The following is a 27,092-nucleotide window of genomic DNA, read 5'->3' on the forward strand; positions in this document are numbered from 1 at the left end:
AAATTGCTACTGTATGTGTTAAAGGAACTTGTTTTACCTTTGCTGTCGATATGTCTCCTTCATTAAGTCTACCTCTTACAGTATTTTATTTTTCAGAATGCATGTAAGCCATTAAAAAACAACACTGGTAATACCAATAGCAGCCTGTTCTGTTGTGGTTTCAGGAACTCTCATTCAGCATCAGACAGCCTGCTTACATGAAGAAAATATGCATTGTAAACCAAATAAAAATAAAATGAATGCTCTTCAACTTGTTTAATTTTATGTTTTGTGTTTTTACAAACATTTATTTGCAAAAACATCATGTGGCACAAACAGTTGGAGAATAGTTTGGCATCATACTTCAAAAAAATATATATTTATAAGGCATTTTTCCTTTCATTGAACATTACAATCTTACATTATGATGACAGCATAAGTACATTTAAGAAGAAAGATTACTGAAATAGACGATAAGGAAATTATCTCATCTCATCTCATCTTCATCCGCTTATCCAGGGTCGGGGCGCGGGGGGAGTAGCTTTAGCAGGGGACCCCAAACTTCCCTTTCCCGGGCCACATTAACCAGCTCTAACTCTAACTGTTCCCAGGCCAGTGTGGAGATATAATCTCTCCACCTAGTCCTGGGTCTTCCCCGAGGCCTCCTCCCAGAAATTAGCAGAAAATAAAACAATAAATATAGTATTAATAAATAAATACAAAAAACAATGAAAGCTAGGCTATGTAATGACATTTCATTAAGAAAATATTGAAGTATATCAGCTGTATAGATACTTTTCTTATTAATAAGTTGGACATTTTATGTTTGAGCATCTTTTACATTTAGGTGAGTCAGTCATAATCTTGTTCCTGATGGTCTGCGCATGCGCACAACGAATGCCACGTACTGGTTGACGTTGACAGTCCAGTCTGAAGAGACTTCCTGATGCCGTTCACCCGGCTCTAGCTTAGCCTAGCTGACAGATTTGATTTTCACGGTTTTGGGGGAAACCTGTGAAACACAGCGTGGTCAAGTTGTCTGATTCAGGTAAACTATACTGTGTTTTGTTCAAGGTCCACATATATTAAATGATTTAGTTTCAACCACACTGGAGTTCCAATCCTCTCAATGGTTGAGTGGTATGTAGCTATGAGGTTAGCTTAGCTAGCTTAGCTTAGCTCGTAACTAATGTTATGTTCGCTACGCAGGGAGCTAACGCTAGCTGCGCCCAAACAGGTGTTTTAAGACTGATTCGCAAGACATTGCTCACAAAAAGACTCATTACTATGTTGTTCTAAGGTTAAAGAAAGCGAAGATGAAACATAGCTATGTTTATAACCTGCTGGTTTATCCTCTGAATGCCTATTAAAGGTGTTACAAGTTACACAGGAACTCGCTTTTTGCTGACCGATTGCTTCAATTAATGTAAGCTGCTAAGTCATGAAACGATACAATGGGATATTAACTATGTTGCTTCTTTAACTCCTCATTCATAGTTTATATTGTCACCATTGACAGGGTAGTGATGAACACGGCCTAGTTCACTAGATATCTTGTTTATGGGCCACTGACAGATGACTGAGCGTCTTTTACAATTAGCGTAGCTTCATTTTAATATGATTTTAAATGATTGATTTCGATGCGTTTAGCATTTCACCAAACATTAAGTCAATCTCGATCTCGGTAGAAACCAGATTGTTGTTGCTGACCCTATTTAAACATAATTGTATGCTAAATTGTTAGCTACCACACAATCCCTAGCATCCAGCCAATTATTCATCTGCTCTGGGACAGTCAGAGCCGCAGCTTTTCTGGAATTATACTGGCACCGTTGTTTATTGTCCAGCCTAGAAAATCAGCAGGTATGTCCTCATTAATCCAACTGATGACTACAAATGACCAGTGAGAGACGCTAATTTATCACACACTTTTGAGTTTTACTTAACTGAATGTATTAATGATGTAAGTAACTAGTAGATCTATGATTTACATACCCGACCATATCTGTGAGTTGTGCCTGTCTATCATACAAATGATTGCATTACACTTTTCTTAAAGATACAACAAACAGAGTTGAAAGCTTTGATTATCTTATGAAACTTGATAATATTTTGGGTCAAAGTGTGTAATGCCAGAGTTATCTTTGCCACATCACATGGAGATGTTTGACCCTTAGACTGCAGTTCAATTGAAACTGGGTGATACTGTCACCTGTTAGTCTAGTCTGGACTGGGTTGGATTATATTAGTTTAAATACAGTACAAACTTTAGGAGAACATCAGTACCCTGCAGGGAGATAGCCTCATTGTGAACGGTTGAGGGAGACCATTAAATCAAATCTTATTAAAGAGAAGTGCTCCCTCGCTTTGTAATGTGTTAAAGTGCCTTGAAGAAACACAATACAGTTTAATTAGAATAAAGAGGAGCCGATCATTTAAATCTAATCCCATTTCCCTTGTTAATGCAGCAACCACATTTTAATCATAAATAATGGCTCTCACGGCAACCATTTCCCTCTGACCTGTTAACCTACATACACAGACTCAGTGTTATCTAAGGCCTTGATCTGACTATAATAATGTGTTATTTTGTCTGTAAATTTTGTTCCCAAATATGGATTTGTGTATAATTAAGTAAATAATTGAGATTTATCAATACTGAGCAGAGTCATTATTATTTTAACCACAATCTTGAAGTTCTAGTGGGGTGCAGCATGTCTACTTGCAAACAGCATTGTCAGTATAATCAGTTGCCTTGATGATGTTATCTTTAAGTCTTTAAGTCCTTTTTTGTGACCTCTATAATCAGTTTTATGAATGATAACTTCTGGAATAATCAACATGTGACCAAAGTCATGTGATATGCCCTATTTATCAAAGAGAAAAGCAAAGCTAGGACAAAAGGCTTGTTATTTAGTTTGATGTTTTTAAAACTATCTCTCCTCTGATCCGTTAAGTGGTGGGAGTGAAGAGGTCAGGCGGCACCATGAACGGCCAGCTGGACCTGAGCGGGAAGCTGATCATCAAAGCCCAGTTGGGCGACGACATCAGACGCATCCCGATCCATAATGAAGATATTACTTATGATGAGCTAGTGCTGATGATGCAGCGTGTCTTCAGGGGAAAGCTGCAGAGTAATGACGAGGTTACCATCAAGTACAAGGATGAAGGTGAGTTATCACATGGGCCCTTTTTCCTTACTGGTCTTAAAATCAGTTTGAGTGTTGATAATACGTTTTCCTCAGGCCATCTTATTTATTATAAACTAGTGTAATGTTTATGATACTAATTACTTGACCATGTAATTATTATTATATATATTTTTTTGGTATCTTTACAGTGAATCATCTGATCTCACTTTTACCCTTTTCCTAGATGATGACCTCATCACTATCTTTGACAGCTCTGACCTCTCCTTCGCCATCCAGTGCAGTAGAATACTCAAACTGACTTTGTTTGGTAAGATATTAAAGTATTTCATTTATGTTGCCCCTTCATAGACATACACAGCCATACTGTGTGTGACTATTGCCTTAAGGAATCCAAATTTCAAGCCATCTTGTCTTAAATCATGTAATAGCATCATTATGATCAACTGAAGACCAATATGTTTCACATCGGCTGTTACAGAAGCCGGTCAACAGAGGGCAGTCCAGCTTATGTTTCGCAGAACAAACCTCAGCTCTTCTCTGTCCCATTGAAACTTGTCTACACTCCCTTCTGACTAATTTGGGCTGGAATGTCATGTGCTTCTTAGTGCTGGTTCAGCAAACACAGTGACAGGCTTCAGTGACAGTGGATCATGTCTTCACAAAAGCCTGGTATGCCCGTTATACCGGTTCCTAATCTTAATATTAAATGTACCAGCCCAGCTAAATTCACGGTCATTCAGTGGACCATAGAAAAATGAATATCATAATAATAATAATAAGAAGAACATTTCCCAAGTAACCACTTAACCTCACCCTGACATGTCAGCTTGAGGCCTGTTTTTGGTTAAAGTAACAACACGCTGCATAAAGTTGTGCTGAAAATTCATGTTTTTTAAAGAAATGACTCAATTAATACTTGCATATAAAAGAATAGCTACATTAAACATATACATGCAACTTAATGGGTAAATGTTCTTTCTGTCCAGTTTAAATCTAAACTTAGCTAAAGCTAGAAACTAGATATTTTCCAGACATTAACAAACAAATATAAATGCATGTTCTCAAAGCATGTTTAGGGTATTATTTAAAATTATCGTGCGTTTTGACTGTTCTGTGGGGAGGTTGTAAATGTCAAAATACAACTTGGTGGTTGCACTTATTATGTCTCCTGGCTGGTCATTTCTACATTACATGTGTTTTTGTGAGGGTAGGGATTTTGTCTCACCGCGGTAAAAAAAGCAACCTATCACTGAAGTTTGGCGACTCCCCATCTTCTGGGCAAAAGTGAAGGGAGAGTCTGGAATTAAACCAAAGCAGAGGGAGATGCTCGCTGTTTCTCTACAGAAATGCTTTGCTCTGCCAAAATCTAGAAAAATAAATGACTCAATGCCTTTTTATTGGGCATCAACCTCACACGTATTGTTGGAAAAAAAAAATAGACGTGAAGCGTAAATAAACACTTCGGATCCTGGCTACACCTGAGACACGAGCCTGCATGGGGCCGTGAGCCTGCACACAGCAGCTGCAGAGATTTAAATGAGTGCGTCTGTTACAATCCATATAGAAAGGGTTTTTGAAGCTTTTTGACATCCATCACTTGCGTGTCTCACCGAACAGATCAGCTTCCAATTTATTAAATGTATCAATCCCCACTGATGTTGCGTTTAGTGAAGCATAATCTGCACAGACAGCTGTTTTATACTTAATACGGGCAGGACTGTTCCCCAGTGTTTGGCTGTTGGATAAACTAAATTGTGTTCCTTCCTGGCAGGAAATAAAGTTGCGTAGAGATTTACCAGTATGGGAATAGAGGCATTAATAAAAGTCAAACATAAGATAGAAGTATCAGCTGTGGAAAAAAAGACACACACACAAAACGACAGCAGACGATGGATGCATCTTACAAATTGAATAACTTTATCATGATTTGAAATTCCAAATTTCTCACACCAGTTAGAAGTACACACACTCTGATCGTGTATCTGTAATAACTACATGTTTCCCGGGCTCTGCTCCAAATCACTCAGTCCTTCTGAGGCTATTATTAGCCAATGAGCTGTATGATTTTTTTCTCACTTCCTCCCAATCAACGTCCTGGCGCATCATTACATATCACGACCTCACGTGATACTGATATTGTCGGACATGTGTCGAGATTAAAAACGGGCAAGAGTAGCTGGAATCTCGCGGCGCTCCGTGTCTCAGCACAGGGCGTCATGATCCCGTGCATCTCTGCTCAGCATATCCACTGAAACTCAGAAACTCCTCAGTCCATTTGGAATTGGAAAATAAGGGTTGAAAGAAGGTAGTGACTCGAGTGGTGCAGGTCAAATAGGGTCAAAGACTGTGAAGACCTTTGTCCAGTGTTTCCTGTAAATTCCCAGTCCAATAATGCGCCTATTGGTTTAATGTTATCATTTTATTTAATTAAGAAGGCTATAAAAAAACTCCCCTTTGCTCAGCACTCCCCAGCTCTATTGTTAGCTGGTGATAATGAAGCTCTCAGTCCCTCTGTCAGCCTGGCTGCTATTGTTAATGGCTTTGAGGATTCAACCATGTGTTAGATGATCTCTGTAATCCCAAGTATTCAGACTATCGAGCCAACGGAATTGGGACATTCATAAGGTACACATACTTGGTGTAGAATTAACAGCTTTTCCAGACCAATGAACTGCAGAATTATGAGTGTCCATTGTGTTGATTATACATCATCAGATAATACAGTATAATACTGTTTATGTTGATTAGCCGGCTATACATTTTGACTAACCAAGTAACTTTTAATCATATTTGCCAGTGAAAAAACCCAAATGAGAATCAAGCCTTTCCTCACTGCTTTTGCATTGCTGAGCGTTTTCGCCTCACGTTTTTACAGGAGCCACCTAAAAGCCTTGAGTTGAAAAAAAAACACTTTCATTTGGACAAAAAAGGGGCCAAACGTCATGTCAGCTTCACAGTCAATTAACAGCCGCAGACAGCTGATTTGGTTGTTGCCTAGTAGCAAGAATAACAAAAAGACGCAACTGGCAGTGCAGTTTGCCTCCCGTTTGCAACCTGTTATATATTCTCTTTTTGATTGGGGCCTAATACAGTTTTTTTTTCATTAATCTATATTGAGCATGTTAAAAAAAATAAAAAATAATACAAATTAAATTAAAAAAATAAGCATTAAAAATGATAGCAAAAGAAGAAAAACAAGCAAATACATGACTCAAATAATATAGTTCATGTTCAAAAGGGATAGGAAGAAGTTGAAAACGTTTCTGGTCCTACCCCCTCTTATTTTAACAACACAGTGGGTCCTTGGCTTTTCATGAGTGTATATACTGCCTCTCCATGGTAGCAGTATATTGTCAGCTGTTAGTCCTCGACAAGCCCTTTTCTTTTGTGTTGGTTTAACATCAGCTCAGCTGTTGATACACTTCTGTACAGTATGACCCACATATTACAAGGAGCTCATGACAACGACTCAGATCTAGGCCATGATCTATGTCAACAAGCGGTTCAAGACAACATCACCCCAAGTGGGAAATGATTGTTCTAATGAGATCTAGATTAAGTAATTTACACAAATGTCCCATAAATAAAAGTATAAACTAGGGGACTGCTGTCTTCTGTAAAAGCAATGAAGAATCAAGCTCTATCCATCACCCTTCTTTACGTCTAACACACACATAGTCAGCTGTGCAGGGATGGAGAAGTGTTTGACTTTGCTCAATCTTATTCCCCAAACAAATAACAAGGATTTGTTCAATTTGCTCATTTATGCCCTCTCTCTTCATCCCTCGTTCTCTGCAGTGAATGGTCAGCCACGGCCTTTGGAGTCCAGTCAGGTGAAGTACCTGCGCAGGGAGCTCATTGAGCTCAGGAATAAAGTCAACAACCTCCTGGATAGCCTGGAGCCCCCAACAGAGCCTGGTCTGGCTGCTACAGCACCGGACAGTGGTAAGCTCCCCCGCACGTATGCACGCCCACAAACACACACACACACACACATAAACACACATAACTGTTAGACTGACAAATCAGCAGATACATCAGTAACAGAGTGTATATGATGGGTGATAGCTAACAAGGAATTGCAGTACAGAAACTAAGTTTGAGGTAATTCAGAAACAGTGTCACCTTTTCAGTTGTCCACCAGAGAGCACTGATGAGTGGATTTTCTTCAGCTGTAAAATATCATCTTGGTCACAAGTTTTCAAACTTGAAGGGATCTTTATGAAGAAGTTTGTTATGCTAATATATCATAGTCAGATATTCTTTTAAACTGTCAAATATCAATGTCAGTATCAGCCTTAAAAATCCAGTCTTTGCTGGGTTATAATTCTATAATAATATGTATTACTCCTTTTTGAACTTTTGTAACATGAGAACTTGTAACTTATGCCTATTAATGAGAAGCACAGACATACTATGCACTAAACTAAGATTTGAAGTTGAAAATTCATTTCTAAACAACACAACTGTAGGTGGTCTTGAACCCAGATTTGAAAGGCGAGCGTGCCTATGTGTATGCGCCAAATCCACAAAAAAAACAACCATTCGGTCCAGTAGTTAATGGAACACACAATCCAGGTGGTTTGGGTTTTTTGTTTTTTTTTACTTTGAATTCTGTCTGTTAAGTCTCTTAATCCCACTGATGGGGATCGCACAGCCTGCCTTACAAATAACACTTCATATTTCACATGCTCACTGCCAAAATCGTAAGATCCCGCAAGGATACTGGTACCAGACTGAAACAGTTTTTAAGGGTCAGTCATTGTTGGAATCATTTCACAACTTTTTTTAATATGAAGATTTTTATGTACTTATACACTACATGGGCAGCTTTAATTATAAACTGCACACATACTGGTTTAGTCCAGTTCACATACACATTTCTTAAGTAGAAATACACCCTATCCTTGTCATCATGTGACCAAGCTGTGACTAAGCATTTATGTGAGGAACATGTGGTAGTGGGCTTTTGTATTAAAACAAAATTGATTGTGCCGCAATTTATAATTCAATGTGAGCTGTAACTTTTAAATTCTGACTCAACTTGAACGAGTACAATTACTATGTGGTCCAGCTGAAATAAAGGAATGAAATAAACAGGGTTGATCTGTAGTTTACAATCTGGCATCATGCTTGTCAACAGGTGGATTTGTTTTCTTAGTCAAATGCAGGAGTATAAACAAGGTCTTTTTATGAGGCTTTGGGTGAAATGTTCTTTTTGAAAACCTCCAAACACCCTCAAACCCTTCTACATCTTGTACTTCGTGTTTGTGTTCAATGATGTAATAACAAATATTTTATGGTCTACTCAAACTATTGCAATATGTTGCATACATCCATTGCATTATTGCCACATTTTGTCTTTGTCTCTTTCGGTTCACATTTCTGTGGCTGTTGTTTATAGAATCAGTGGATGGACGTGAAGGCAAAGTGTTTGCAGCAGACCCCACTGTGAAACAGGTCACCCCAGTCAGCGCAGCCAGCATGTCAGCCTTCGACCCGTTAAAAAACCAGGATGAGATCAGCAAGAATGTCATCTCTGCTTTTGGCCTGAGTGAGGACCAGGCCCCAGGTAATGCACCCTTTCCAATAGTTGTTTTTTTTTTTTTTCAGTGTATAGCTGTCATGTAAATAATTTATATCTCCTCTGTGCTGTCTGAATAGCCCCCCCAGCGGTGGCACCAGAGGAGCGCTCAGGAACCCCTGACAGCATTGCCTCCTCCTCGTCTGCAGCCCCTCAGCCAGTGGCACCACCCCAACCACAGGCTCCCTATGCAGGAGTACAGCAGGGACCCCCAGCTGGCATGGATGGTAAGACACATGCACATGCAGCTTTTGTATCCCCCAATGAAATCCCAAATGCACACATGCTATATTTAATACAGCATAATGTGCAAAAAGACACATACTCTTAGGCAGATTTGTTTAGAAAGAATGCATTACGGGATATGTCACACAATGACTGCATCGGCAGTGAAAGCTAAACAGTCCTTCTGCTCCCTTTCCAAACCATCTGGTACCACTGCCGTATCATCCAGTTAGTCTGCATTGGAGCGGATGTTGGCAGCCCAGTAATAATGTATATAATGATGACATTTGGTGGTGCCAGCCCTCCACTAATCTTAGGTTTACAAAGATGAGCTTTTCCTATTTTTTGTATTGTATAATCTCACGCAAAAGAAACAATAATGGAGTCTACTCATTTGAAGAATGGTTTAGTAATAAACAGGTATGTTCTGGAGGCGATATTACAGCTGTGGGAGAAATAAGTTATAGCATTTGTTGTAACTAATAAAGAAATGATGAGCGTCCTCCAAAACTGAATGTTATTCTGGAGTTTATCTATCAAGGGATCAACGTTAGCCTTAAATAGTGAATTATATATTTTGGTTATTACCATTCCTAAAGACATAAGCCTCTCTTCTGTTATGCTAACAGAGAGTTAAGGCTGAGTTCACTCATATCCTAGTTGACTCTGTATCCGGAAAAAAATCCAAACCGGTCAAACAAGGACAGAAATTACGCAATTGATGTTCATGATTGAGATGCAGTATAAGAAGAACAATATCGTCTGCGTAAAGGGATATTTTGGTTAGTGGTATACTCTCTCAGCAAGAGGCTCTATCCCTAGAGTAAATGAATATGCAGATTTGTGTATCAAAAATTTAAATGTGAGCAAGTTGAACTTAATTATCCAAAGACATAAATTCATTGATCAGAGGGGCAAAAAATGCATAAAAGCAATACAAAAATCCACAAAGTAACACAAAAGAGAAGAAAAAAGAAAAAGCTGTCCTAGTCCAACACAGTACACAGTACTATAACACGTTAAATCATAGACTCTGAAACTGCAGTTTCTATTATATTGTTTATGAGTTAAGTCCTGTCTTGACTGTCGTCATGCACATAAAGTACACACACACACTACCACACACAGGCCTATTATGCACAATGACGCCCTTTCCTTTTCACCAGAACCGTGACTAATAGATTTAATCCTAGCACATGTGCAGACACTGCCGCAGTCCATGTAGTCGTGAAGAGATGTAATTTCTTGTCTGGCTTGACTGTGTCCACTAAACACAATAATGCATTCAAGTGTAATTCAGTATTTCTATAACAGACTAAGACCAAATAATGCATAGGCACTACTATACTATCATTGTTTAGTTAGCTGTATTGAATAAATTCCCCCTACCTTTTTAATTCTTATTCAGTTACAGACTTACAGAGTTACAGTTATCACTTTACTACTGCCAGCTTATAGATTCGGTGAAATGTTAAGGGAATGGAAGAACATTATTTTGATATGAGAAGAGCAAATATTTCAATTAAAAGATGAAGTTGAGGAGGATTTCCTTGTTTTGGGGAATCAAATCCACTCTGCTGTTTGCAGGACACAATTGAATGAGAAATGATACTTGAGTCTCAACACTGTGTAATCTTAATCAACACTCAAGAGTAATCAAGGGTGTCCGTGGATTTAAGATTTATCTTACTCAGCAGAGACATTATCACAGCTCTCCACTGTGTGTGATCTTTAATGCGGACATATTGGACCCAGACCTGAAGCCTAGAGGAAGATAAATGAACAGGATCAGGCAGCATGTTGGAAACAAAACAAGACCTATTTAACTTAATTTTCTCAGCTTAATACCATTCTGGGTAATGGTCTTATGTGCCAATCACCCATGTCCATTTCCTTTGTCCAAGTATCCCCTAACATGAGTGAATTCTCTGCCTTGTTTGTTCTGTTGTTGTGAAAGAAGGCCCAGGCAGGTGCAGCCACAGCGGTGAAGAGTATTGTCTTGTTGTTTACCACATGGCTGTAAGTGGATCAGATTGTTTTCAGCTTGCGGTTTGGCCTCACTGAAGGAGGAGTACATTGGAGCAATGTAGATGAATTTTTGTTGCACGCTGTGAGAGCTGTAAATTGTTCTCAGAGCGGTCACAGTACTGGCTCGTCCTGACCACACCTGCAACGCTGAATACCAGCTCACATGTGGTATGACTACTTTCATTTAACTGGTGGCTTGTGGTTTGGCCTGGTTGGCGTTGCAGAACCTATCCATTGGGCTCAATAAGAGTTTAGTTGATCCAGATGAAGACGTATTCAATCACTGGGTTAGCCAGCTGCTAGCAAGCTGCATACGGTTCTTTCCTTTCCCTCCATAACACGAGGACTAGAAGAAACAACAAACTTTTCTAATGAGGAACTTGTTCTTGATGTTTGGTTCTGAGTGGTTTTCCAGACTTTTATAGATGTGGTGGTGCAGGGATCGTCGTGGCATGTTTTTGTGGACTTCTAATTGTTGAGCAACAGTGTCAAGTTGCTCATACTATATCATTCTTACTCTGTGATGGTTGTGGGCAAGTTCTCATCACATGATGCCAGATTAGTGGTTTCCAACATGTGGCACTTGTAACCCAGAGGGTATGTGGAAAGATTGTAGAGTAGCTCTGCAAAAAAAAAAAAAAAATTACGGCTTTAGTCAACCAAAGAAGATTTGAAGAAGAGTTGAAAAATGTTTAACTTAAAGTGCTGTGCTTGTCACTATTTGCTGTCTAATCACAGTGGAAGAGGTACAGGACAAATAGTGCTGAACAACAGAGAAGATATTTATAATGCTGAATTGTATCTATCTGAACATATATTTGTCCTCCCCCCCTACGTGCTTTAGCATTCTCTTGATCCAGAGCAGGTGGTGCTCTACCCTGTGAGGTTGTCACGATACCAGAATTTTAAACTTCGATACGATACTAGTATAAAAATGATACTCAATACTTCTTCTTGACACCACGGTAGAAAGAGAAAGACGTCTTAGGCACATTAAAGATTATTAACAACCTGTCTGAGTTGTAAAATGGGAGCTGGCCGAGAAGTTGAAATAATAAGGATAGAATCAGGGATGTCCCAAGCCGATCAGGGCTTATCTCATAGCAAAGTTAATGAAACACTGCCCATTAATCTAGGACGGAGATTCAACTAAATCCCCAAGCATTAACCCTCCTAAAGTTCTTCCAGGCCTTGTACCGGCTCTAGGGGAAATTTCCTGTATCAAGTAAAAAGAAGAAATCCCCCAGAGATCAGTAAACTATCATTATTATACACACTGACAGCTCTTGCTAGATACCATATTGGAATCTTGTAGCAAGTTGTAAGATACATCTCCAAGCTCAACATTGTGACAGGTAGTTCGCCCTCTCCTTGCAGTTCTACATCTCTTTTTTTTTTAACTTCTAAGCCTGCAGATGGTCAGCTCACAAATACATTTAACTAGATCCTGCCTAGCCTCCTCTTCCACTCAGCCCTGTCCTCACATTATCCCTGTCTCTGGCTGCAGACTGACAGTATGACAGCCTCAAGGGATATCAGAACAGCCAGTTGATGCACAAGAGTTTATTAAAGGTAATACATGAGATCGGATGCCAACTGAACATGTGTGGCCTTTTAAAGCTAGCCTTAAGCTCACTTTTAAAAGCAAGTTTAGGTGACTTGTTAACATAAGAATGCTGCTAACAAGATCCATAAGCAGATGGTAAAGATTTTGACCTGTTGTCTGTCAGATGCTAATAGACCCTTGGCAATATGAGTGCAATACATAAAGAAACTGTTAACACTTGTATGTAACGGCTTAGGCATTTGCATTAGGGTCTTTATCAGATGGGCAGACAAGTGCCTGGTGAAAAATGTTTATTTAAAAATAAACATTCATCTTCAGCCGTGACCCCGACAGGGTCAAGCGATTGAAGATGAATTAATTAATTAATGAATGAATGAATGACCCTTGTTCTCATGACTCCTTCTTTAGGTATGCTTGGAGGTCAGAAGAACTACAGCCAAATTCTTCTTTGTTCCAGTGAACATCCTTTTCCCATTTTGGGATTTTTCAGTCATTTTCAGTCATTTCTTTGTCCCATGAGCACTCCGCAGGCTCATTGTTGACCTCTGGGCTACGCTGTAGTGAAATGAACCCCCCAGGCCAAAGGGTTCTATCCTTCCACCACTCTTACATAACACCCATGATAGATCACAGGCCAAGGAGAACAGGAGAAGAAGCCAACTTAACACACATGCCTTCTCACACAATAAAGACCACGGTGTTGGTGTTAAAGGTGCGCTCAGTGAGATAACAGACGGTTTCTACATCACTTCAGTGCTTACAAAAAGACACTAAAGAGGTACACTGTTTCTAACTAAATATTTAGTTGTCAAGTACCTCCCAGACCAATACAGAGTCAAATGACTTGTTTTCTGGCTGCTGGTTCATTGAGCCTCAGCTGTAGAGTCCATTTCTTTTAGGATAATAGTACTTGTAATGTTTTTGATATGAAAAAGGGTTATTTCTGAACGCGTTGGGGTTCTCTGACTATATCATTTCATAAGGGTCTCTTTTCAGCTTTGCTTTACTCTAAAGAATTTTAAAGTGTCACGTCAGCCCTCCCAAGGAGTGGAAAATCAGCACTGGTTTTACCAGCGCTTAAAAAATCCAGTGAACCTTGCTGCAGCCCACTTTCATTATGCTCTCTTTGTGTTTTTCATGTGTGGTCACGTCTTATTTTGAGTATTTTAGTATATAAATTTTAGGCCTTGTTAAGGGAGAACACTAGTTTGCCAAGTATTTGCTTGTTTGCTGACATTCAGACATTCAATGGAAACTTGATGAGCAAATTTAAAAAGACAAGAAAAAAATCGTTTCCAGGCGTCACTGTCAAGCAAGATATTAGTGATTGCTCATTAAGATTCAGATTCAGAATACTTTGTCTGTCGTAACAGAAAGTCTTCTTTGACATGGCTCAACATACAAACAGGACAATGTACTGGTAAGCAGTCATACGACACAGATTTCTGCGAGCACACAGTCTGTATTGGTCTTAAAAACAAGTATAAAGATTAAAATCTGTAAAGAAAAATAGACGAGATAAAAGCTGTGGATAAGTTACAGTGTGTCAGGGTTAATTTTCTCATCATGCTATTCAAATTATGCTAATAGCTGTAACATGAATCTCAAAGCTCCTTTTTGAACATTCAGAGGCCCTTTAAGGCAAGTCATTGAGATGACTGGAGCTGTAGAGATAATGGTATCATGATCCTCCCCATGTGTATGTATGCAGTGTGGTGGTGAAGTCTTAGTTAATAAAGTGCAGAAAGAATATGTTGGCTCCAGTTTTGAATGATCACAGCTTTACTTTTTGGTTTGTTTATGTCTACTCAGGCACCTTCATTCTGTCTCGCAACTAATAGTTGTATCAAAGTGGTTGCAGCTGTTTTTGAAGCAGTTGTGCGTTATGCCGTCCAGATGCACAGGTGTTTTCGTAAAGATACAAAGACCCAATTTACACTTACTTTCCTTATGCGTCCTGGATAGCTATCTGATAGCACAAGTGTAAATGCAACCAAGAAGCTTTCAAGATGAATTTGCCACCCGATTGCATTGTTGCCAGATGGTAAAAAGGTGTAAAGGCATAATTTGTAATCTTTACTCCTCCAGCTGTAACTACGTTAGTATGTGGTGGTCTGTGTATGAAATGTTACAAAAAAACAGTTTGTGTCCAGCACACACAAACATATAAACTCTCCGTTATCTGTAATAATGGTGATAATGGCACAGAAAGTAGCTGTGCATTCAACATGCATTCCTGCCTCTCTGGAGTAGAGCTTGGATTTGCATGTAGCCTGGAAAAACTATGATCTAGCCAACTGTGACGCATGTATGCCAAGTGTACATGGAAGCGATTGAATCACCTGAAGATTTGAACCATACATACAGGATACTTGGACGTGTAAATGAGACCATAGATTAAGTGATTAATGGCTCATATTGAATATCTTGTTTTTTGGTTCTATCTGTGTACTGACCATGCTTGTCCCTGTCTTTTCAGGTCAGGTGTATCAGCAGTACCAAGCTCCAGGTGGATACCCGCCTCAGCAACCGGGTGCCCCACCTCAGCAGCAGCAGTACGGTATGCAGTACTCCGGTAAGAGTAATAATTGTCAGGATTTAGAATGAAAAAGGTATCTGCTGTGTTGTTAAATAAGGTGGCTCTCTTATCTCTCTAGAGAGAATTAAAGCGACTCCCTTTTGTTCCCCCACCTCTCTGCAGGATACAGCACTCAGCCCGGAGGCCCTCAGCCTGGCCCGCCACAGCCGCAGCCACAACCACAGCCACAGCCACAGCAGCAGTTTCAGAACTACGCGCCTCCCTCCTCCCAGGCTCCAGCCCCCGGTCCGGCTCCAGCTCCGGGATTCCAGGGTGGCCAGCAGCAGCCCCATCCATCTCAGGGAGCCCAGCAGTATCCACCAGGAGCCTTCCCACCCCAAAACTATACCTCCCAAGCCACCCAGCCTGCCAACTACAGCCTGCCGCCCAGCTCCCAGCCCGGCTCAGGGTACCAACCCCGCCCGGGATACACCCCACCTCCAGGCAACACTGTCACCCCTCCACCAGGAGCTGCTAACCCGTATGCCCGCAACCGCCCCCCTTATGGCCAGGGCTACACTCAGCCAGGCCCTGGTTATCGGTAAAAGAGGATAGCGGATGTTACTGATTCTCACACACACACCCCAAACCCTTCCTCTATGTTTGGTTCCAACTGTTTGGAGTGGGTGCAGTGAACGCAGTTTACTACTCTGCATCCCCCCCCCTCGTACAAATATCAAATCCAAATATGAAACAAGCAGCCCCCCTGCCCCTCCTCCCCCAGTCTGATGGTTAGTGTTTGTATTCTGTCTCTCTAACGCACCACTCTGCTCGGGCCTTGGTGTATAATCCTTGTGTTATTTTCCCTTCTGTCTGCTCTACCCTCTTGTATCTGTAGAAATGTAACCGGTCTGTATGCACACACCTGGGAGACCAAAACAGGCTGTTGCACAAACTGTTTACTGTTCTTTTCATGGTAACACTTCATTTTGCGAGTGAGATCAGAATCCACATTTTGCATTTGTGTCACACATGCCGATGACAAACATCTCAACCGGTTGTGTTGAGTTAACTATGTATAGATGCATTTATAGGACACTATGGAAATGAAAAGTTACCCTTTCGTCGTTTGTTTTTGTGTGTTTGTTTTCTTGATTTGATCAATTTCACCACCATGTCGGTATTAATGATGTGTCAATGAAACTGCCCCATGTTGGGAACACTAGCTAAAGGATGGCTTATGGGAGGTCTAGATCCCAGTGTCATGATGAAGGCTTGTTTTGTTTAGCTAATTATATTATCTCCAGTAAAGCTTGCTGTTCCTCTTTTTCTCTTTATCTTATCACTGGTTTTTACTAATAAATCAAATGACACCCTCAAGTGAGATTAGTTGTTTATGTATAAACTGTAACATTTTTTTCTTGAGCCTAATAAATGATTGAGACCCAGTCGCAGTCCGTTTTTATCTTTTTGTTTTGATATTGCGTTGCTCTTGGCCTACATGATGTCTTGCTGTCTTTCTCTTTAACACTCTCTCTCACTTTGTGGTTTCTGAGTTCATGTCTCTGTTAAGTTTGGCTTCTCTCTTCCTCTCCCCCACCAAGATTTGGAAAAGTGTAGTAATGCTGGTATTCCTATTACGTTTTCCTGCCTGTGGGTTGTGGTTGGCTGGGACATGTGGCATGGGAGTATGTGGTTGGTATTCCATGTCAACCTGTCACTGAGTGAGAGGAATTGCGCACATAGGCTGTATTAAAGATAATTTAGAGAAGTGTGTTTAGCATTGCTCCTCACCTAGTCTGTGCCAAACCAAAATCACTCTCTTTAGATGTAAATAGTCTGTAATATTGGTACAGCACGTAAGGTATTTAATATAGTTAATGTCTGCCTCTGGAGTTGAATTTCATATTACATCCTTGATCCTTATGTGTTTGATCCAATTCAGATCAGTATTCAAGCACAAAACCACAGTGCCAGTGACTATGCATCATCCCTTAAAGAGAACGTTTGACTTCTGGGAAATATGTGTAGTCTGTTAACTTTCAAGCTGAGAGAGATTGATACTATGTACTTTCACGTCTGTATGCTTGTATGTATGAGTCCCTACTGGTTCTCTTGCAACTGGTCCCCAAAAATGGTGACACTTGTATACTTGTATACTTTTTATACGTATTGAACAAACTAAATATGTGTTAATTAGGGAGCGGAGCTGGCAGGCTTTCTTTTCAGAGCATAGCTAGCTGATTCCGTGCATATTAATCATCTCATCTAACTCATCAAGAAAGCAAAAAACTGCAATATTTCCCAAAACGTCTAGCTTACCTTTACCATGCAAGTCAATTAAGTCAAAAGGAAATGGATATAAGTAAATATAAAAACAAGATTTATTGCTGAAAAACATACATGTTGCATCCAAAACAATTGCAGTCGTGACAGATGTGGAAAAAACCTGACAATTTCTTTCCAATGATTTATGTACACTTTGTTGTAAGTTTGAACACAAACATAAATTATGTAGTTTATTTGTCAATTCCACATTGAAGCTCAGTCTCTATATTTTTATATATATTTTATTATTTTATAAAATAAAGCACAAGACTGCACTTGCATTCAAAAATACATAAATCTCTCCAAGTGACCCCATAGAAACGACTTTGGCAAAGCTTTGGCTCTCTCACAACAATTTGGTTAAACGCCATTTGATCTTCTACATGAAATGTATCAAATTATATGATCCCTGGTATACATACTGTATTTCACACCATATACATATATAAACAAAGGTTTAATACTGTGCAAACTGCAACTGCTAATAATCCCTTAGGGCCAGCAGAAGGTCAATTCTGCATGTCTGTGTGTACTTTTATTTTACATAGTCCAAATGTACAATGAAAGTATGATTGGCACCTTTCTGTATACAAATGACAAAATATGTCACTGACATGCATGTATTGGGAATATTTTTTACTTTGTCATCTCAAAAACCCGAGCACACACAGAATATTCAATAACGATCCCAGTTGATAAATAATATCATACAAGTTATAACACTTTGGGAGCCAGCTTCCCAACATTTTCTCTGTAATTACGGTATATTCAACAATCAAACTCCTGCATTCCTTTGTTGAATGCATTTTTGATAAATAGAGAAATTAAGACAAATGTTACAAATGCTCTCAATAGAGTTTTGTGACACCTAATAGTCCTGTACAGGTTCATACCTGGGAGAGTAGGCTGAGTTCAAACAAACAGACCCATCTACAGTCTCCATAGTTACATTAAGAAAGGCACCACCTCCCTCCAGGCCTAGCCAGACATCGTCTTCTTCCGTCCCACCAAGGGATTCATTCTTCCTGGACAGCCCTGTGAGGTCTTACCACTTCCCAGGTATGGGTGTGCCACACTCGTACCAGCCTACATAAGTGACGTGTGACTTCCCTCCAATCTCTCCAAAGTGGACAGGTTCCTGTCTCATCGCTCTATAAAATCCTGGTACAATACAAAGACAGAGGAGAGTATAAATAGCTACATAATTAAAGACTTAAAATGATCAGTTACTGGTTATGGTTAACCAAAATACCTGGCCTGCTTGGCAGCTGGTCAGCAAACATCTGGCTGCCGGTTCGTCCATCCAGAAAAGAGTCCACAAATTGACAGTGGTCCTCACCGTGCCCTGTCTGATCTCCAATGTTGTAAAACTTTCCTACAGAGAGGACAGAGGAAGTGGGTTTCTGACTATGAAAGTATATCTGATCACATTATTCATGTTCAATGTGAAAGTTCATATTGACATGAAATTGAACTGGTGAGTAAATGGTCAAGTCTATGTTATTTTTCTTCAGGAAACTTCAGTTGTTCCAAGTGTATAGTATATCATAAAAAGTCATAGTATAGTATGCCATAAAGATGTAACCTCTTATAATAATGCACAATATATTCCCACAGAGCTACCTTTTTTGGAGATAAAGCATTTTCAAAAGTGATTTGGGGGGCCCTAAGCAGCTTTCTTATTTGCTAATGTTTTTTATTTGCTAATGTCTGTAATTACCATTGAGAGAGTCACTCAGGTAGATCTTGTATCTCAGGGAGTTGCAAAGCTGTATGCCCACAAACTTTCGGTACCAGGTTCTCTTCACATACTGCTTTCCATTGCATTCAGAGTACTCATCGGATTTAAATGGGAACTGAGTCCAGATGGCATCTTTGCCTGTGAAAAAAACCATTAGAAGAAAATGCATTATATAGTGTTTGTTATCTGTATAAACAGGATCCAAAATGAATGAAGGTTAAACTTTCTAAAAAGGTTAGACATTAATTCTTGAACAGATGAGATAAGAAGAGAAAAAGACAATATTAACCTGAAACATGTTCGCTCACTCGTGGATCCGCTACAAACGTGAGAGAAAATTGCGATGAATAACGTCATCCGTAAAACTTAAAATGAACACAATCATAAGACTACTTGTCTGAATCATTGTGCGAGACAAACCCAGACTTGTGTAGTATCAGAGCCCATTTGGCATAGTAGTTACAATATGTGGCCCCAAAAGGCTGGGCTTTGATTGCAAAAGGGCAGAAGGCCAATTAGGCAAAGCATTCCCCTCTCAGGGTTGTCATTGTGAGTTTTAAAACAAAACATTTAATCACCTCAGGGCTGCACTAGCTGATTTACAAATGGTGCAAATGTAGCTTTGTTCAGAGTGCTCCCCATCCAGGTGGATGATATGCCTCTGTTAGAAATGAGCCTCCGAGGACCAGGATCTGATGAGCTGACATGACCCTTAAGTCTTAATCAGTCAGACCCCAGTGCCATGTTGAAATCATTACACTAACAAATGCTTAATAGCCCACCTTCTGAGATTTAAAGCAATGTTATACAGTGTCTTCTCTCGGAGCAAACAACCAGGGTTTATCAGGCATTTCCTCTGGTATGCCTTTAGTGGATTATATGCTTTATACAACGTACCTGATTCTGTGCTAAAAGACACAGGATCACTGGAGGGTCCTGTTCCCAGCTCATTCTTTGGTGTTACTGTGAATTCATAACTGAAATAAAACAGAAAAAAGGTAATAAAGAGCATAGTCTTGAGGAGTTTTCAGTCTAAATTCCCAATCTCCCTGGGACTGGGACGCATAATATTTTCATGCCTTTAAAACCTAAGAATGGGTCTCACACACACACACACACACACACACACACACACACACACACACACACACACACACAGAGCTGATGGTTATTCCACGTGCTGGATTCAGATGTCATAGCAATAGTGGGGCCAGCAAACCCAGCCCAGAGGAGGGTTCTGGGGAGTTTTGAGACTCCAGATGCTGAGTTGTAATTAAAAACTCAGTGAACCTCTCCGCCCAGATTTCCTTGACGCTTGTGTCGCCTTGGCCATTTTGTATTTGCAAAAAACAAACATAATTCACAGCAGTTCAAGAATAAAGTATCTGTTAAAGATGCCCGGTGGAGTTTTCTTATACACAAACAAAAGCAATGTGTACACTGAGTGGGGCTCACCAAAACACATTGTATGTATTCTTTTTAGGATTGTTTTTTGGCCTTTGCATGCCTTAATTTGATAGGACATCTTGAAGAGTGAAAGGGAAACAGTAGAGAGAGATGGCAACATGCAGCAAAGGGCCGCAGGTGGGAATCAAACCCGGACTGCTGCGTCGAGGACTTCCAGCCTCTGAATATGTGTGTGTATTCTTGAGCTCTAAACAGACACGAGAAAGTAATTTTCCCCTTGCAAACCTGACTGTTCTTATTGTTAACATCCATATTTACTAGCAAGAAGAAGCTTCTTCACTGCCGTTGTTGGAGCATTTTAGTCTGTCTTGACATGTTGCCGCCACCTGTTGATCAGCGGAATAGTGTGCTACCATTGGCAGGAATATGCATCATATCACCCATGTGCGTGTGCGTGTGCGTGTGCGTGGGCGTGGGCGTGGGCGTGCGTGTCATTCACGAGATACTGTACACAAAACAGGGGACCCACTCATAGACAAAACGCTACTCAAGGTCAAATACGCCACATGGAACCTTGTGGGCAATGTTATGGTAATGTAAACCTGTGAGGATTTCTTAAACTTTACGTAGTAAGAGCATCTGACCAACTGCAAGAAGTAAAAAATATATATTTTAGAGTAGCGCATCTGTTTTTTTTCTCTCTGACATAATGTCTGAGTCACAAACCTGCTCTCTGGTTTGAGATTCTCCACGGCTGTATGCGTCTGGTTGGTCGTCAGTACAGACACCTCCTCCCCATTTGGTCCTTTAGTGGTGGATACAACTTCATACTCTGACGGAAGGGAAAGGAATATCAGTGTGCTGTTATTAACACAAATGTCAACTGTGAACAGCTCAAAATGACACAACTAATACTAACAAGTAGTTAACATGGATTCAATGTTGGCTCCTCTCCTGATAAATGGGCTAATGGCACATTGGAGGGGTTGACTCGAACAATAAAGGGATTGATATATTTTTTATTTGGAGGGGGATTAACACCAACCAAAAGGAAACCCAAACACTGTCTGAAAGTTTATTACATATCTCTAAAGTATTAATAAATGATCCATAACCATAAGTTATAACCTAATTACAACCTTTAGTTGCAGTCAATTACAACCCTTTATTAAGTAGGGCTTATAAGAAAGTGGTTCTATTAACATACGTAACTTGCTTTCATGAATGTAGACACATGACATCTTCACACAATTTGGACCTGGATGCTCACAGACCCAAGGGAAGATAGGGAAGCCAAGAGCATCGCTGAATAAGGCTTTAAACCCCAGTCCTGTCCCTGTACTTAAAAAATGTCAGACAACTTCATTTGTCTTTACCGTACCTCTGGTTTCATTGTCAGATTTCTGCCAATCAAGAATGACGAAAGACGGGCAGCCCTCCACTGTAACCACAGTTAGATTAGAGGGAGGAACACGGGGAGGACCAGTCACGTTCTGATCATTGCCCTCCTCATCGGGGAAGTAAGAGAGGGAGGAGGTGATGGAGCAGGGCTCATCTGGCTTTTTATCTGTCTTGTAGATCACATGAGGAGCTGCAGACAAGGACAATAAAAACGGCAGTTACTCATTAATGCACACCATCTTTTTCACTCTTTTAGTTATGCATGCTGACATACCGAGATAGAGAGCTGATGATTTCGATGATGAAGCTTTTAACTGAAGTGGAGATGTAAAACTGCCATGATGAAGTCTTACCTACAAATCTTTTCTTGCCCATGATGTCTACCTCAGACGCAGGCAAGGGTCTGAATATGGAAGAGTTTTCATTCATGTCAAAACGGCTGGCTGAAAAGGACACAGGAGAGAAGAGTTGGGGTTAGTTTGATGAGCCAGCAGTTCTTGGCAGCTCTCTTTGTCCTCGTTTTTACAGCTCTGGCCCAGGTCAACAACCAGCCAGCCTAGCATTGCTCCAGCCTGAGCTTGGGCTCTTTGTCTGCTTAGTATTCAAAATGTTCTTTCTTTACCTGCTACTATACACGCCTCCATGTTCCATCACAAATATCTCCTGAATATTATCACGTGCAGGCAGTTACTCAAAGACAAAAGCCTTTTCAATCAGGTTTTCTCATATTCAGGGATGTACACAAATTTTGCCTGCAGATATAAAAGCCACTATGTATAAGTTGTGTTACTCGTACTGTTTACTGCAGGGGCAGAGGTGGTTGTCTGCTGCTGCCGGCGCTCTTGCTTGGGCTTGGCTGTGACTGGAGGGAATGGCTTCAAGATGGACTCCTTGCCTCCATGTTTCAGGTCCATGGGTTTATCTGAGGACAGAAAGCAGCAGGAGGAGGAGAAGAGATCAGTTCTTCTCCCTCATCATCTGACTCATAGTCATACACAGTTGTGATCCATCTGCTCTGGCCATCCTCACTGAGCAACTCAGTGGCCTTTTTCTGGCTGCTGAAAGATCAGAGATTGCTTGTTGAGTAATATCTCTTGTGCTCTTTAAAGGGGAAAGAGGTCCGCCAGAATACATCTGCTGAGACCAAAGATGCCCAGATGCTCAGAACCATGCACAAGAAAGTCCAGAGAAAAAAAAGACTTTGCAACAAGACTGATGAGATGAGCTGTAATGTTAAGAATGCTGTTTTGTTCATTAGTAAACACTTTACATTTCATTGCAAGCTATTTTAGGAGATGGAAGCACTCTTTTATTTGCAGAATATAGCTTAAGACAGTAGTCCTCAGACTATAACGGAGAGCATAGAGGCTTTGCAGACGTGACTTACTTGGCTTTGTGGAAAAATGTGGAACTAAAGTTTAAGATTCATGTGGGACTAATAAATATACAAGAGGGATTTCACACTAGCAAGAAAGATGGAGTTTAGCAACAGCAACAGAAAAATAACATGTAATATTCAAGATAAAAATATGCAATGCTCATTTAGCAATTATGTCAAAGGCAGTTAGGTCCATTGTTTCAGGTTCAATGTCAATATAGTAAGCAAGCCATGTCCTTTGTGTCTTTAGGTGAAATTTAAAGGAATAGTTAGGCATTTGGTGAAATATGCATATTTGCTTTCTTGCCAAGAGTTAGATGAGATTGAAACCACTCTCCCGCCTGTACAATAAAGTCGGAACAGTCTGGAAATGGGAAAATAGCTAGCCTAGCTCTGACCAATCCAGCTCCCGGCACCTTGAAGTTAACACTTCACACATGCAAAAAAAGGGTCTAAAAAAGGTTCTACCAGGGTTGTTGTTAGGGGGATCATCCCTTTGTTCCCATGGTCCTATGTCACCAAAATTGAAAGTATATGGTAATGGAAAGCTTGTGTTTCAGTTGCAATTTGAATGGTAAAAATCTATCCAACCAAGGTAGAGATATAAATGTTAAAAAATAGGGAAAACGCTGTGTCAAATTTGAGGGCATATTGAGTAAAACATAAGTTAGTCTTACATTGCGAGGCCACACTGGCTTATCATTCGTGCACAGGGGGGAAAATGCAATGACTTGTTTGTATTTCTTTAAACCAATCACAAATGTCTTGGACAGAGCTAAATGGACCCTTCCAACATAGATTTCAACATATTGACCCAGGAAAATATACACTGAACATTTGATTTAGAGAAAAACATTAGTGAGAAGATAAAACCATTTAAAGGTCTATTTAATGCGTCATATTAAGATGGTATTAAGCTGGGGAACATGAGACCCTGGGAACTTAGAAACACTCCCTTGTGAAGGACTATTTATTGGCTGGGTGCAGTGACTTCCTGGACTCTTGTTGTTTGGCAGACTTTGTTACCTTTGGACAAAGCAGAGTTAGCTGCTTCCCCCTGTTTCCAGTATTTGTGCTAAGTTATGCTAACCAGTACCTGGCTGTAGCTTCATATTTACTACACAGACATGAAAGTTGTGTCAATGGTCCCATCTAACTATCAGAGAGAAAACAAATTAGCCTCAGCTGTTAAAAAAAGCTTAAGAATTGCAGTATACAGGACAAGGTGCAGCAGTGTTCAGTGGTCAGTGCAGTGATCACTGTTGCCCTCACCATGGTCATTAGGTGTCCCCACCAGGTTGGGTCTCTTGTTGACAGGAATGGGACGCAGGACTGCAGGGACTTTTGGGAAACAAGAGTCCATTTTAGATTAAGAATCACATTAAAAAAGAATAGTTGGTCGGCACTGAAAACAAGCGTTTGGTTATTTTAATAGGCAATAATGCTGAAAGAAGGTCAAGTTTATCACTTCAAAAAGAGGAACACATTTAGTTGCTCAGAGGACCACAGTAATAATGTGTGCTTAACAAATTAAATGTACCAACATGGACATAAAATACAAGCAACAATAAAGCACATAAAAGCCAAGCAGATTGCATGTGAAATGCTGGAGAGTCACTTTGTGAAGTGCTGCCACAGAGCATCGCCATGGTCTTTGACTAATGAAAACCATGTCGGTGTTCAATAACCTTGAAACTATAAACTGGTGCTTTAACCACTCACCCAAAAATCCCAGAAAGAATAACTGAGGAATTTAAAACTCATTGGTGAATCCAAAACGAACAGTCGTTAGCAGGTTCAACAACTTTTGCATACATACAACTGTGTGATTTTGACTGCCTTCTGTGAAAAAATATTTTGGATCTGAAGCTGTTTGACCAGCAAATTTTCCACCAAATTCCTTCACCATGGAGAAAACAATAAAATAAAAAAGTAAGCCAAGCTGTGATGATGAAGACCAGATCAGTTTTATTGTAAACTGCTTTAATGAACATACGGAATGAATTGGGTTTAGTGAACTGGATAGTGTAAGTAATCACAAGGAAGAGCTGGGATTCATGGTGAAAACCTTAGATAGGAACTGTCAAACTTAGATATCTTAAAATGAGGGTTCTGAAATGATTTAAGGTTTGAAACAAGCATTATCTCCCTATTTTTTTTTGTTGTGATATGGTGGTTAAGCCCTGGGATGTTTGACACATTCAGTTTCCTTTACATGTTTCATATCCGAGTTGCTTAGAGATAATTCATTTTAATGGTTGGGTTCATTTCCAGAGCATCCACTCCCTTCGCCATTTGTCATTTAGTTATCTCAATGGTCACTCAGTCAACAAGATTCTGTAATTGCCCAATTGTTAAGGCCAAAACACCTCTAAAATATTTCTCTTGGATCCATGTCCTCCCTTGGAGCTGACCTCCCAGAGTTGGCATACATCAGTGATCTCTGGCATCTGCTCCCAAGAGAAAATAGTTGAGGCTATCAAGATGAACTAAAACAACATCTGCCGACAAGTCTCACTGGTTAACACTGAGAATACATTCAAGGAGGGCCTCTGACTCACATAACTGAAAACTAATGGCAAACATATGCTCATACAGAAAATTACACAATATTCTCAAGCAGTAATTTAAATGCCAGTCTCAAGATATACAAATAGAAAAGACGGGGGTACGTGAAGTAAAGAACTGACAGCTCAAAAGAGTGATGTCATGCTTAACTGGGCAGGAAATGGGAACAGAGTCAACCTGATGTAATATGATGAGATGTGATGTCAACAATATACATGTCCATAGTATGTCTACAATGCATAAAATATGATCTGGTCCCCGTTCTACATTTTCTACAATTTCTACAGCAATTGTGTTTGGTTTGCTGCCACACAATGAAGCCCTCAAAAAGCAGGCAGAGTCTCTGATGTACCAAAGGCCTCAGTCTCAGTACCGTGATGTAAAACAGCAACAGCGGTGTGAGCACTGTTTTTTGTCAGATAACTTCATCTTCAGGGCAAAAATGTGAAAATAGATGCAATCAAAACACAGAGACTTACGCTCGGTCCAGAAAAATATTCCCACTGAAACACATACCAGTGTCTCACATCACTGGGGTTTGTTGCTTTTGCAAGACATCATTGGATTTCATGCATGGGTTTCATGGATGGACACTGTCCATTTACACACCTGCAGTCCACTATAAGCATAGCTTTGAAAGAAATTCAAGTTGAAATGCCAATGTGAAACTGAACTCTATAAAACTGTCAAGGACTCGCTCCAATTCATGCCAAAAGCAAACTCTGTACCAGCTGTTGTGTACAATGCAAAGTTGCAATGTGCTGGGAAGTATAAGAAGTAATAATGATATCTTGTTGGATGTCATTTAAATTATGTGGACAGGAAGGTGAACTTTGTGTAGGTTTTCAGAAAGGTGCAAACAGTCATTAGGAGCTTCGCGCTTATATGTTTTTGCAGGGTGGCAGGCAAAATTACTATTAATTTCTGTAGAGTTGCTTCCAGAGAGCCATGTGACTCCTTGAAGACCTCTGAAACTGTCAAAGTTTCCAGAAATAACACACACCAGCTGTGACATGGGACTGAAGCACAACCTCTCTTCACAACTCCAAACAACAAGGAGTGAGGGGAGCATCACCATTAATACATGTGGTCCAGACATGGTTTGCATTACTGCTTGAGATGGATTCAATTACTTTAATTAACTGAGCCTGCCTGGCAGAATGGAAAAAATGTGATTGACCAAAAAAAGGACAAACCACATTCACCTTTCACAACA

The 27,092-nt window shown here is 40.1% G+C and overlaps 2 protein-coding genes across 5 annotated transcripts in view; one reads left to right on the top strand and one right to left on the bottom strand.

Moving 5' to 3' along the window:
• The first annotated feature begins 913 nt into the window (after positions 1 to 913).
• Positions 914 to 16,501, top strand: tfg (trafficking from ER to golgi regulator). The gene is made up of 8 exons (XM_083921877.1): positions 914 to 1,027; positions 2,937 to 3,149; positions 3,355 to 3,438; positions 6,930 to 7,076; positions 8,536 to 8,703; positions 8,796 to 8,942; positions 15,015 to 15,110; positions 15,237 to 16,501. The coding sequence occupies exons 2-8, from the start codon at positions 2,966 to 2,968 to the stop codon at positions 15,656 to 15,658; spliced, it is 1,248 nt and encodes a 415-aa protein (XP_083778003.1). The 5' UTR covers positions 914 to 1,027; positions 2,937 to 2,965; the 3' UTR covers positions 15,659 to 16,501.
• A 914-nt stretch (positions 16,502 to 17,415) lies between these two features.
• Positions 17,416 to 27,092, bottom strand: part of abi3bpa (ABI family, member 3 (NESH) binding protein a) — a 28,101-nt gene continuing 18,424 nt past the window's right edge. For all 4 annotated transcript variants that reach the window (XM_083921710.1, XM_083921709.1, XM_083921712.1 and 1 more), the window contains 10 exons: positions 24,581 to 24,649; positions 22,727 to 22,852; positions 22,284 to 22,373; positions 21,911 to 22,120; positions 21,256 to 21,361; positions 20,020 to 20,099; positions 19,412 to 19,441; positions 19,102 to 19,260; positions 18,634 to 18,756; positions 17,416 to 18,542 (listed from right to left, as the gene is read on the bottom strand). In XM_083921710.1, the coding sequence (XP_083777836.1) occupies positions 18,427 to 18,542; positions 18,634 to 18,756; positions 19,102 to 19,260; positions 19,412 to 19,441; positions 20,020 to 20,099; positions 21,256 to 21,361; positions 21,911 to 22,120; positions 22,284 to 22,373; positions 22,727 to 22,852; positions 24,581 to 24,649 (1,109 nt within the window). In that variant the 3' untranslated portion in view covers positions 17,416 to 18,426. The remainder of the gene's footprint in view (positions 18,543 to 18,633; positions 18,757 to 19,101; positions 19,261 to 19,411; positions 19,442 to 20,019; positions 20,100 to 21,255; positions 21,362 to 21,910; positions 22,121 to 22,283; positions 22,374 to 22,726; positions 22,853 to 24,580; positions 24,650 to 27,092) is intronic.

This window comes from Echiichthys vipera, assembly GCF_963691815.1.
Source record: "Echiichthys vipera genome assembly, chromosome: 10".
NCBI lineage: Eukaryota > Metazoa > Chordata > Actinopteri > Perciformes > Trachinidae > Echiichthys > Echiichthys vipera.

Bases quoted from the DNA above. Each gene is read 5' to 3' on its own strand.
- tfg (XM_083921877.1), top strand. From the start codon at position 2,966: ATGAACGGCCAGCTGGACCTGAGCGGGAAGCTGATCATCAAAGCCCAG. The intron at 7,077-8,535 runs GTAAGCTCCCCC...TGTTGTTTATAG, and splicing joins TGCTACAGCACCGGACAGTG to AATCAGTGGATGGACGTGAA. The intron at 8,704-8,795 runs GTAATGCACCCT...CTGTCTGAATAG, and splicing joins GAGTGAGGACCAGGCCCCAG to CCCCCCCAGCGGTGGCACCA.